General features: G+C 33.6%; 1 protein-coding gene across 1 annotated transcript; it reads right to left on the reverse strand.

Annotated features, from left to right (window-relative positions):
• Positions 1–5579: 5579 nt before the first annotated feature.
• Positions 5580–7509, reverse strand: LOC113743313 (riboflavin synthase). Its single transcript, XM_027271295.2, has one exon. It carries the CDS (start codon positions 6679–6681, stop codon positions 5809–5811), a length of 873 nt encoding a protein of 290 aa, XP_027127096.1. The 5' UTR covers positions 6682–7509; the 3' UTR covers positions 5580–5808.
• Positions 7510–13744: the final 6235 nt, after the last annotated feature.

A 13744-nucleotide genomic window follows, 5' to 3' on the forward strand; every position in this document is an offset into this window, starting at 1 on the left:
AATATATTAAACGAGTTGGCCAAAATCATTGAGGCGATGCTAGCTTCTGATTAACTTGTAAAAAAATCGTAGAGGAAAATACAGATTCTTTCTTTATAGGTGGTTTCAAAAATTTTAATTATATGTCTAGTCTACTAATTTTTTTAATATATCTCATTAAGTTTTGATAAGAATAAGTAAGAAGTCAACGTCTGCCCATGTTAAAATTAGCCTGTCGTCTTTTAATTGGTTAACATAGAATTTCTTAATTGTAGCTTGCATAAAATATCAGGAGATCTCTATCTATGTATTCCTAGCACATGTAACAGGTTGACCACAAAAGAAAAGTTGTTTGTAATTCATAATTAATATTCAGATCCCTATTTAAACTACAAAACATAAGAAACACAATTTAATCCACGACCACTAGTCTTAATGCCATAGTATCTCACTCATTTTCAATCAATTTTTCTATGCAAACAAAAATTTAAAAAAATAAAAACACATGACTTCTTTACATTCATGTATTTCTTCGTTTCTTTTAAAGCTTATGTAATGCTTTTCATTTGATTTTTGGATAATTGCAAAAACCTCCTCTGAGGTTTTTAACAGTTGCACTCACCTCCCATGAGGCTTGGAAAATAGCATTAACCCTCCTATCATGAATTTGGAGCCTATAGTTAACATAAGATAGGATAAATTTACTTCTATACCCTAAGAGTTTAAGGTTGTTAGTAAACAAATTTGGAGCAAAAAAAAATTAGGGCAGTAAACAAGTCTAAGATAACTAATTAAACAAAATTAACGGTTATTTTTTGTTCCATTAGGCACTGTAAGTGCACTTACAAAATAGTGACATTTTGATACTCCAACATGGTACTATTTTGTGATGGACAACACTTAAGAGGACAATGCAAATTATATATTTTCTACATAGAAGAGAAGTAGAAGCAAGAAAATGTAGGAGAAAGAAACATCTAGGTAAAACTTCACAAAAGAATAAGTTTTAGTGGTTTTTGGTTGAGTTTATTTTGTCTTATGCATTCATGAAACAAAAGGAGAAAGAAAGAAGAAATCAAGGCAAATTTTGAGAATTTTTCTGTTAAAAATATGTAACAATCAAAAGATGATAGGTAAGTAATTCTTTATCATGTCAACTTAATACACAAAGTTGTGGTGTTAGTTATAGTATGATGAAATTGATATGTCGATCATGAGAGAACATAACTGTATATGAAATATAGTAAACAGTGTAAAATCGAAATACTATAAAGTATGACAATAAGAAACTCTCTTATATTGATCAAAGGTGAATATTCTTACTTGATTAACAGTCTCTTTATATGCTTTAGAACCTCATATTTCTGAACATATGTTTGTTGTTTCTTTCAGATTTTACTACTACCCTTGTTCGCTTTGCACATATATTATCTAAGTTTCACTAATTGTTTCCATCTCTTAATGTTTTTCATTCTTTTACTAATACTACCTTACAAGAGGCAAAAAGGGTATAAATGAAACAAAATTATTATCTCACTTCCCAAAAGACCTTTTTAATGGTACTTTCTCTAACATGTTCTGAAGTTGCTATCAAAATCTTAAGTTCAAGGGAGATTAGTGCTATTTTCCAAACATTTTGGGGAGGTGAGTGCAACTGTTAAAAACCTCAGGAAGGTTTCTACAATTATCCCATGATTTTTCAACATTACTCTGTTGTAGTCTGGCATGTGATATTTTTCGACAAGACGGTTGGGGGTTGACTTAAGCATGAACATTTTATTTGTTGGGGTCCCCCTTGCTTTTTTTTTTAAAAAAAAAAAAGAAGAAGAAATTGAATTATATTAATTCAATGTAATACTTTTCATTAATTTTTTCAAGATTACCGTGTAATCTAGCATATGATATTTTTCGACAAGATGGTTGAGGGTTGACTTAAAGGTGAACATTTTATTTGTTGGGGGTCCTCTTTTGAGATAATGTGAGTTCAGAATCTCCTCATCCATAGAAAAGAGCTCTCTTTTATGGTCAAGAAAGCTATGTCTAAAGAGCGCAGCTTGCGGAAACAATCCATACATGAGAGCATGTTGTCTGAAGATAAGAATAAGATAACGCTTTATTTGGTCCTTCCACCACAAAGAATGCTAGCACTATAAAAGCAATAAAAATGATTGGGGTACAACCATACATCTCCAAAGCAAATTGACTTGAACTTTTGCTATTTCGGCACTGATTTTGCAATGCGGTGCAAACTCTTAATAAAGACCTTACAAAGCCAAGCTCCAAAAGAACGCCTCATGGCTTGAATGAACCAAGAGGCACTGAGCCATAAGTAGTTTTATGGTAAAACAAGTTCATCTGAAGTAACACTCTCTAAAACATCCACAAGTTTTTTTTAAAAAAAAAGAAAAAACATAAAAAAAATTATTAAATAGAGTATTGATGGCAGAGGTGGATAGCAAAGGCTGTCGGTGGCGGGTGACCTGAAGTGAGGAGCGGGAAAAGGGAATGATTTGTATAACTACAATAGGTTATGGTAAAATTACACAAAAGTTCAAATTGGGAGGGAAATGCAAGAAGGGCATTGTGTTTGAGAAGTCATACTTTCAACTACTACAATTTCTTGCCTTTTCCCGTTATGTCTGTAATGGTAAATTCTCATAACATTATCAACTTGTCGAGAAACTAGAATAACAAAATTGGACCAGCAATTAGCACATCAATGTGAAAATATTTATGTAACACATAGTCGGCCGAATACCAAGAATTTATCGACATATCAAATTGAACAACTTGGACCACTGAGCAGATTAAATCCATTCAAATCCTTCCCCATTGACCTGTCCGCTGTTCTAAGCAATCCAGGTGCATGGAGTAACACTGAAGGAAAGGTCAGGTCATGTTCAATATAAAGTTTAACCACCACAGGAGTTGGAGTTGGGGACAGCAAGATAATGACCCGCACCCCTTAGATTTTGTTAAGATACAACTCCAATGGCCACTCAAAGAACCCCTTCGCAACTCATCTCATTTATGAGATTTCAATAGTAGAAGATGTGGTTGGGTGTACGCAATAAATCCCACAACAGACTCCAGCCTGCCAAGGGCACACGGCAATGAGTTTCTTGGCAACTGCCAAGAATGGTTGATCAGGACTCGACCTACCATACATAGCCCGGATTTGGGCAGTCATATCTGAATTTTAGTGGCAAAAAAAAGAAAAAAGAAAAAACTTCTCACATTTAAATTGAACTGCCCAAATTGGGCCAAACTGATTTTACCCAAAGGCACCAGACAAAAAGTTCACAAAATGAATGAGCTGAAAGTAAAATATACCCTTCTAAGTGATTCTGTAACAATAGGGCTTCTTGATAACCTTGACAAAGTATCAAATAAAAAACGGCAAGTCTTTCTATGACATACCGCGTTGGGACACCAATGTTAGAAGAATAACAATTACTAAATTGGAACAATGTTCCTAGGCAAGTTTCTATCTGATCAAGTATAAATCAAGATGTCAACAAAAAAGGCTAAGGTAAAAAATGAGCTCAACCAATAGAATATAGTACTAAAGGACCTAGATGAAGGATAGATCTGCTTTACGAGAGAAAGTTGGATAATAGAGTAGCAAGTTTCTGTGAAAATAGCTAAAACATTTTTCATTAATATGAGTAACAATTCTTCATCTGGATGACTGTTTATCTATTCTCCATTAGTTTAGCTTCAGATGAAACCCAAGAAACAGAAAGCAAACTGATGCAAGTGATTCAGAATTGACTGAATCTATTTGGTTTAGCTGCTAAAACCATATGAAATGCTAAGTCATTTACTATGTCTGTAGATGCTATTGATGCAAAATAGATTGTCAGGATACTGTATGCTGACAAGGAGATGGCTTTCAGGTCTCCTTCAAATTCTTTTCAGAATTACAATAGATTAGCTTCAAGCATCTCTCAAAAGTATACGTTTGAGCAAAAAGCTTAGTCATCCCATGTCTCATTCTATATCAACTTCTTAACCCAAAGGCTTGCTCGTCTTATTGTTACAGTATTAGCCAAAGATTACTCAGGTTATGTCTCATTAATTATCAACTTCTTAAGCCAAAAGCTTGTTCATCCTGTGGTTTCAATTTTAGTCAAATCTCTCTCTCTCTCTCAATGAATGTTGTTGAGTCTCTCATATCATTTCATTAGTGCATCTGAGTTGACAGCAACTAGAGTATTAAAAGATAAAAACAACACAAATATCAGCAATTTGCTCCCTCAGAAAGGAAAGATAAAAGAAAGCATCTGCTTTCTCATACCCACATAGACTCTAATGGATAAGGACCGCAACAACTTGAGGAACAACAAAATTTCCGAGTCTTTTGAACCTGTTAAGCCTTCAAAATATCCTAACAAGCATTATCATTTCAACAGCTTTTAAAGGTAAAGAGTTTGCTATCACAAAACAAACAGTTGATTACTATTGTTTGGCAGGCTAAGAAACTATAGCTTATACTGCTCTTATTCTTTTAAGTTTTGGCAAATTACAACTCTGTGTAGAAGGCTAAAAGAATTTGTAAGTTAGTTTGTCCTGTTTTCATTTATGCCCTTTGCAACAGTGGCTAACAAATATGATGCAGAGTGCATTAACTAATCTAGAAAATAGGTCTTAGATAAATTGATTGATCTACTCAAAAACTCCAACTAGCAATATCCTTACTTTTACCAGAAAGCAGTAGGTTCCCAATGCTATCAATTAAACTCAAAGTTGAAGATTACAAATTTAAGCTACTTCATAAAAATGTGATTTCCCTTATGCTTATAGTGACATAAAATCTAGCCTACAACCTTTGAGGCCCAAATTCTTGATGTAACTAGTTGTGATTTAGACATTCTAAGCAATTATTCTTTCAGTTTATCCAAACAGCTGAGATAGGAAGGGAACACAGGACTTTCTTAGAGATTGAAGCTAAATACAGATGAAAGCCTTTGAACACAACGTAAATCAAGATGCTACAGGTCAAGTCATGAGAGATGAAATGGGAGTCCACCTAGAAGGTTTCCAGCACAGCTTAGTTTCATGTTGTAATTGACATCAATATTGCTTCAAAGAATTACCGAAGGTAAGATGATTAATCAACAAGAATACCAGTCATTAATTCCACAACAGAGAGATGAAGAAAGCAAAACAAATCCATGCTAACATCCACTTGGATGAACCGGGAAAGACTGCAGTTGCTCAAATAGGATCTGCAAACCGCTGCATTTTTTGGGAGTTGTTGACTTTTTAAACATACAATATCTACCATTATCTTTCAAGACAAACATTTTAGGACTACTAGAAAATGTCCCAACTAAAATCAAAATTTGTCCTTCGGGATATATAAGCCATATCCTAGATGCTGTTCTTGTCCAATTAGCTTTTAGTAAGATTATATCTAGGAGTTGAAAGGTGATCCAGTATGAAACCGGGTTTATCCTCCTTGTTAGTTCAACTTCTTGAAATCCACGCACCGCCCACAAGTATTTCCACTCAAGGCACAATTATCAATTCCAAACGCAAGTCCAATTTGAATTAGCTTTCCCTCTCCACAATTTCAACTACAAAAGTCCCATAAAGATTTCAAAGTAGCAGCTGGTTGTGTTTATATAAATTGAAGATTCAAGGGTACAAATTTTGACATTCCATTCATACACAAGTTCACACAGATAAAATGCCCAACAAAACAAAATTTGCCCACTAAAAACATATCTCAATAACTAAATTTGAAACTTAATCTGTAAATTCAGGTACTACATGACATTCAGCTGTCACCAGTACTATCCCGTACCAAGGTAAAAAGATGCACTAATGTACCTCCACAGGTCGTGATGATCTGATGGAATCAACAAATCCACTACTAAGTAGCCTTTCCACATATTTCCCCAATATATCAACCTCCAAATTCACCTTCTGTCCAACTTTCTTCAAAGGGATCACCACCTTTTGCTGTGTATATGCAACCAACATAAAATTGAAGCAGTCTTCCTCATCGAACACATCAACCACAGTCAAGCTAGTCCCATCAACTGCAATGAATCCCTTAGGCACAATGTACTTCAACAAGTCCTTCCCTGTCTTCACTTTTACCCACAGAGAATCCCCCTCTGGCTCGCGGCTCACGATTACTCCGGTCCCATCAACATGGCCCTGCACAAAATGACCTCCCATTCTCGTACTAGGACTTAGAGCCCTCTCCAAATTCACCGAAGACCCATGTTGCAACTCACCCAGAGACGTTTTCCTCAATGTTTCCGGGGCTAATCCGATGGTGAATTCAGCCAATTGGGTAGCGAAATCTGTCACTGTTAAGCAGGTTCCATTGACTGAAATGCTATCACCTAAATGAATGTCCTCAAGAATGGTTTTTGCTTGGATTTTCATGGTAAAGCTGCCATCTTTATCATAGCCCAGATGTTTAATTTCGCCCATTTCTTCAACAATTCCTGTGAAAAGGGATCTTACTGGGGTGGAATAGAAGAGGGGTTTAAAGGGTTTTGACGGTTTGGTGGAGAAGAGGATTGATAAAGAGGGTGGTTTAAGGGTAAAGATCAGATTTTTGGTGTGCGATTTTTGCTGGGGCTGGGGGTTTAGGAGGTTCAGAAATTTTGGGGTTTTGGATTGTGAAGAAGGGTTCAGGAACCTCGACACTGAGGAGGAAGAGGTAGAAAGAGCAGTCATGTTTAGCTTTCGGAAGAGTTGAGGTTTTGATCTTTGAGCTTAGTACTGTGTATGTCTGGCGAAGTTTTTTGGTTTTAATTGGTTGGAGTTTGACTTCTTAGTTATATTGTTTAAGTGCTGGGTATGAGCAAAAGCCTATTTGGGATGGGAAAAGGGGCAACAAAACAAATCAGAAAATATTCCAAATTTCCAGTGTTTTAGAACAGGGATCTTTGAATGAAAGAATGTACCCAGAAAGATTGAAGTTCAGGAGAGAAATGAAAAAAAAAATGTGAGATTTTGTTTTTTCTTTTCTTTTCTTTGGTTAATATCAAAAAAAATTTTTCTGAAGTTTTTCGTTAGACTCACATTAGATAACTTTGTGGAATTGCTTTGATTCGTATGCCCATGGAATGTTTTGTGAAATTATGTTAGTTAACCTTCAACCAAAAAAGTATAGAAACTATCAGGATATGAATATCGCTGAAGGAGTTGATGAAACAAAAATATAACACAAATTCAAGTCAACGCCTAATCTAACTAATCCATTTATCAACTATTAAAAGCCTAAAATGACTTGGCTTAACAAGGCTGCATAAAATTTATGGATTACCTTTAACTCTGCGTCAAATCTAGAAGGAAAGAGCTAGTGATGAACTTGAAGTTTTTTTCCAGGAACCAAGAAGCCAAAATTTTGGAATTAGGAAAAAAAAGAATTTATTAAAGAAGAAGATAAAGAGCCACGAAGATGAAGAAATGGAAAGAAAGAGAGGCCATATGGATTGAACAGAGGGGGAGAAAGAGCCCGAGGAAGAAAGAGAATTTTTAGCAAAAGTCCTACTCGTTCGTGAAGCAGAGAGTGATAGTGGCAGATAGAGAAAAAGAAGGTTTTAGGTTTTTCCAAAGGAGTCCACATCCTATAAGTAATATTAAAAATATAAATATATATTTTGTAGTCGATCTTAGTATTTTTGAGTTCAAGTTCGATTCGATTTATTACTCAAGTAGTCAGAATTCTAATTCGAATTCAATAAAATAAAGTTTGAGTCGGATATTTTTTTATTGAGCATCAAGCTACCTGCTAGTAGACTTGATTCACTTGCACCTATAAATAGAATCACATCTCATGGGTTGATAACTTGATATCCTTACATTGACCCATATAATTAGGAGTTTCTAAAATACTTTTAGCACCAACTTAAGATTAATAATTTTGGTCTGTCTAATGAGCTGGTTAAGATGTAGTTCACTAGTTCACTTGTTATATTTTTCAAAAAGTAAGTATATAAATGCAAAAGAAATTAATATTATTAGTGTGTATTCATATAATGTGATTTAGACGTACTAACAATGACCTATGAATTTAAAATTAAAAAAAAAAAAACAATGACCTACAAGCACCCGTTGCAAAACTCAAAATTAAAATTCGACAATTTTATTACAAATTTAAAATTAAATAAAGATAGAAATATAACTGCTGGACTTAATGATCCTAAATGTTTTAGGTGAATTAAATGCAATCTCCTAAGTAAATTAATATTTCCTTGTAAGTTGTCCTTATCTTAGATATACCTATTTTTGAACCTGAGTATTTAATTTGCTTTTATAATGCAGTTGTTCATTCATTCTCCAAACGTGCAGCATCTGCTTTCAACCTTTGTGCACTCCAGTCTTATTAAATAATGCTCATTAGACGGCCATTAAAAAACTTAAGAAGAAATATTGCATTCTATCGAGTAAAAAGCAAGTGAATTAGGAACAAGATTGTCAAAATCTTTCGGCTTTTCTGTGGCCAATTCTAGTTAAGTAGAACTGAAGCGTCATACAAATCGCATAAAATTCCCAAAAATGTCCATTTCAGCAAACTGCTTTTAACTTTCCTCAGCCATATAATTTCCTGCTAATTTAGAAGCTGTCAAGCGAGAGGAGGAATTCTGATTTCCAAAATCATATATTCCTTGTGCAGAAATGGCCTTGTGCAATTTTTTGGGCTAAGTGTCTACAAACTATGTATACATATGTGTGTGAATATTACGAAAAGTTTTTTTTTTCTTTTGAGCCGAGAGTGTCTTGGTCTAATGACTAATATTAGGCTCCAACACGAATTGTCTTTTCTCTCTTTTTGCTTCTTAAATCTCATTCCCCCTCGCATGGAATTTTTTTTTTTTTTAAAAAAAGAAATGTGCTAAAAATAGTAACACTATTTTTTCTTTTTGAAATGTAGTTAATTTGAGAAATTATTCAAATATAAGAGGGGTAATAATTGTGCTTCTGTATATTTTACATCGTAAATTAGGTAGTATGTTAACGAATATTCAATAAAAAGTCCTATATATTAAGTGTAACCCAAATTTAAATGTATCAAGATCTTAGTTCTTTTTTTTTGACACTTTAATTGATGAATAATGTGATTTTTCATGCACTGAACTGGGTTCAAGACTAACTTATCTCATTTTCGATCACAAGTATCCATCGTGTCAAAGGATTGGAGCTCCTAATATGTCCAAACGCACAAGGATAGAAAAATGAAACACAAAATTATTAAGATTAAACTCTAATTATATCCTGATCGAAAAGGGAAATCCAACATATATGTCATTATAAACTAATCCCTTTTCGACGATGCTCGGCAAAGATGTTTCTGCTCCTAATTATTTCGAACCATGCAAAAGAAAACAAATTTGTAATAGCAAAGATCGATGATGGGCTTACTAATAATTTGAAGGATTTGATAGTATAATTTTTTAATTGGAAACCTATAATGAAAGAAAGCTCGGAGGCAGCTGTTTTAATAGAACAAAATCATTATTATTTTTTGTTTGACGGTGTCTATGTGCTTGGCTTAGACGCTTTGGGGGTCTATTTAATGAAACCAATGTTGATTAGGATAGAAACTTAATTCTAATTTCCTCACAATCTTGAACCATAGATTTTAAAACCAAATCCAACTTTCTACATTCGTATACATATGCCAAACTGGATTTGTTTATAACTTAATCTTTTTTTTTTTTTTGTATTACTGTGACGGATTACACGACCATATATATTGGATTTTCCTTTTCTACAAGGGTACAGATAGCGTTTAATCTTAGTTATTATTTTGTATTTCATTCATATTTTTACGCATTATGCATGGAAGATTGCATTAGTCATCAAATTCATTGTAAAAATTAGAGTTAAAAAATACTACGATTTTAGTGGTATACTTGTATGTAATGAACAATGCACAAAGTCTTCGAATACAACAGTCAGCAATAGGGCTGCACAATGCAAACTGGAAAAGGACGAAGAAACAAATATTAGGATCGATAGCAAGTATAAGCACAAATGTCGGATCGAAAGCGCCCCCCACAAGAGTATTGGAACTCTGGAAGAAGAGTGTTAACTAGTACCTGAACGTATTTTCATCCAAACAAAAAGCTTAGAGGATAGATAGATGATTGTTCTTTGTACCAACTTTGGAGGTAATTATATATTTGACAAACAAATAAATACATAAATAAAAAGGAAGAATCCAAGAAGGGAAGAAACTCCTAATTAGCAGCAAAGAAATTTTGAATCCCTGCGGGATAGGGAAAAGCCTACACAGTCGGCTGTCTAAATAACCCTCTATTTAAAGGAGCAAAATGGTGAAGAGCCGTCGTCAATTATTCGTAACTCTTGTGCAATTAACTTCTTAACTTCTCCTCTTTAATTATTTGGTCTTCCCTTGTTTTTATTTTGTCGTCAATAACATGGGATTCATGGAAGAGGTAGAACAAGAGACGAGGCAGGAGGTGAAGGAGGTAGTAATAATAGTAGCAGTAGGAGAAGAAAGGGTTGAAGAAGTTGAAGAGGTCAAGACCGAGACGACCATGAAAGGACACCTTTGCTGGCTGGATGTGCTAGTCAATGTGGTGGCTTTCATTTCAGCGGCCACTACTTTAGTGCTTACTATATGGGGTTCCTGCCAAATTCCCAAAGCCAAACGCTTATCGGAGTCTTATTCTGTTTTAGTGTTCATTGTAGTTCTTATGGGTGTTGTGTCTCTATACTTTGCTGGAATGTGGCTCCACCACTTGATTCAAATCACTTCCACGGAGAAGCGAGTTGGTAATAATCGTTCCTGAATCCTCATTTGATGTTCCTACTATAGTACTGGAGGATTGGAACATTGATGTGTAATGTTCCTGATTGATACAATTTTGTTCTGATTGTTCCATTCTTTTTTCTTTCCTTTTTTCCTTTTCCTATCATGCAATCGAGGTTCCTTTTTTTTTTTCTTCTTGTTTAGCAAATTATGCTTGCAAAGAGTTAGGTTTAAAAGGCAATAGTCGTGATGATCTAACCAAACTACACTAGTTAGTTGTGGATCGGACCTAAGAAAAAAGAGAACTTGTCCCACCAAACTTCATGCAGTAGTTGGGTTTTATGAGGATTACTTGCTAGAGTATATTTGCTCAACTTGAACTATCTATTCAAGACCTTTGGGCATTACTGATCGTTGAAATTTTTGTTTTCTGATCAATTTTGTTTATAGTATTTCACCAATTTAATGATTTACATCACCAATTTTGTTTCTGTATCTTGTTAATAAGATTTTTTTTTTTAAAGGGGTGGAGCAGGAATGAATCAGTTGTCTGTATCGAAGTCTGTTTTGTTTATTTTCTTGCCCATTATGGGTGGCAAATTAGTGATAGAATTAATCTTGAACCTCTTTCTTTTTCTTTTTTCTTTTCACGTTTTAGTTTAGAATTTGATCACGTTAGTCATCAATTTCATAATAGAAAAGGGTACTAAGAATATGATGACCTCTGTTTCCATTCGTTTACGTTTAAAGACAAGCATAAGTTGTATGTATATCTAGAAAATTGTTTGAATAGGACCCAGTAACCATTGAAAATACAATACAAAAGCACTAAAGGCACTAAAATAGAGGGCACAAATAATTCATCATTTTAATGTAATAGATATGCATCCTGCAGAAGAAACTTAAAAAAAAAAAAAAAAATCAAATGCTCCGTGAATTTGGTACAATGTTTGATAAACAACCAAAACCTTTAGTGGGGTTATACATAAATGTCAAAAGATTAGAAATTTTTATAAGAAACATTACAAGTATGATAATTTTAATTGTTATATATTGAGAAAAACAAATTAAGAATACACATTACACATCTTATAAGCTCAAAATTTATCTAAAGTCGTGAAAATTTTATTGGAAACATTTAAACGATAAACTAACAGAATTTTTTTTTTAAACGAATCATGCTAAGCAAATTAATTGTAGTGTGTAAAAAAGGCATAAAATTAGAATTGCAAAATATTGGAACAAAATCAGCATATTTGTCTGTGTGGATATAGAAGATAAAGGTGTGAATTTAGCCCCTTACATTGATCATTCTTTCACTGCACGGACCTTCTTGTCTTTTCCTTTTTCTAGTGGGAGTAAGAAATTTCTTTGATGTTATGTATTTTCCCCCTTTTTTCTTGGATGATGAGACTGTTAATTGTCTTTGTTGTTCACATGGATACGAATAGCCTAAGTCCTAATCCAAAGTGTGAATGATGGGAATGTTAATTGTCTTTGATATTCACTTGGATACGAATAACCTAAGTCCTAATCCAAAGTGGATTAGTCCCCCCCTCTTCTCTCTAATTCCGTTAATAGACCCTAGATTAAGATTTAGCCACATACAATTGCTGGATATAAAGGTCCATACTGCTTTATTTTATTTCCTAGCCTTAATTAAATCAATCAAATGATTCATCCAATAACTCTTGTTAATTAAATCAATCAAATGATTCATCCAACCCGCATTGAGTACTGAAGCATTATGCATAACTTGTAATAATAGTTTCTAAATGTTTAGATCATATCTCACACAAATTGTACTTAAGAAATTTTTTTTGTCAATTCTTGAATTTTACGAGGTAAAGCATTGACGACCATATTACTTCAAATTTGAAAAATAGTTATGAGCTTTATAATCTAAAAAAACTGACTGGAGATCCTAGCAAAATATTTTGAGTTGTTGAACTCTTAATTCTAGCACCAGCTTTGATCCTTGACTACCACCTGCCCAAAAAAAAAAAAAAAAAAAAAAAAAATCACTTGCTTGTTTTTTTTAACTTCTTCCCAGAAAATAAAGGTCACATTTGGATTGCAACTTTTTTTCTTTGGCGATTTTGGAAGTTTCTTGTAAAACAATGACAGATGTGTAAGGGAATATCCTAAACATGCGAGAAATATGATCCCAAAGAAGTAACATTCCAAAGTTTCATACTCTATCTTGCAGAGAAAAATGCAGTTTTGGTATCTAAATTTTGACACATGAACAATGTCAATCTCCAAACTTTGGACAGAAACAAATTTGGTACTCAAACTTTCAATATTTGAGAACATTTAGTACCGTTAGTGATTTTTTTCCAAAATGCTACTGGAAAGAGTTGCATGATAGTTATATGTTGGGTAAATATTGTATAAAAAAAAATACCACAAAAACGTAAAATATCTTTCTGACACTAAGGTGAAAATGAAATACATCAAAACAAAGAAGGAGAAAAGGAATAAGATGAGCAGAATTGGGCAAGTGATTAAAGTTTTTAAAAGATCTTTCTTGGTACTTAGTGTTAAAAAGATATTTTACATTTCTTTGACATTTTTTTTACGCAATAGTTGTCGGACATGCAACTATCACGTGACTCTTTCCGATAACATTTTGGAAACAAATTGTCAAGAGTACTAAATGTACTCAAATATTGAAAATTTGGATACGAGATTTATTTTTATCCAAAATTTGAAAATTAAAACCACTCATGTGTCAAAATTTAGATACCAAAACTACATTTTTCTCCTATCTTTCATGGACAGGAGAGGTTAGTGACAATTTTGGTCTCGCAATATACTATTTGTCTCTTTTGACCCAAAGGAGTCCACATCCTATAAGTAATATTATAAATACAAATATATATTTAGTAGCCGAACTTATTATTTTGGAGTTCAAGTTCAACTCGAATTATTACTCATGTAGTCAGAATTCTAACTCGAACTCAATAAAATCAAGTTTGAGTCGGACATTTTTTTATTGAGCATCAAGTTACC

The sequence above is a fragment of the Coffea arabica genome, chromosome 5e (genome assembly GCF_036785885.1).
Source record: "Coffea arabica cultivar ET-39 chromosome 5e, Coffea Arabica ET-39 HiFi, whole genome shotgun sequence".
Classification (NCBI taxonomy): Eukaryota; Viridiplantae; Streptophyta; class Magnoliopsida; order Gentianales; family Rubiaceae; genus Coffea; species Coffea arabica.

Coding starts and splice junctions, on each gene's coding strand:
- LOC113743313 (XM_027271295.2), bottom strand. CDS start 6,681: ATGACTGCTCTTTCTACCTCTTCCTCCTCAGTGTCGAGGTTCCTGAAC.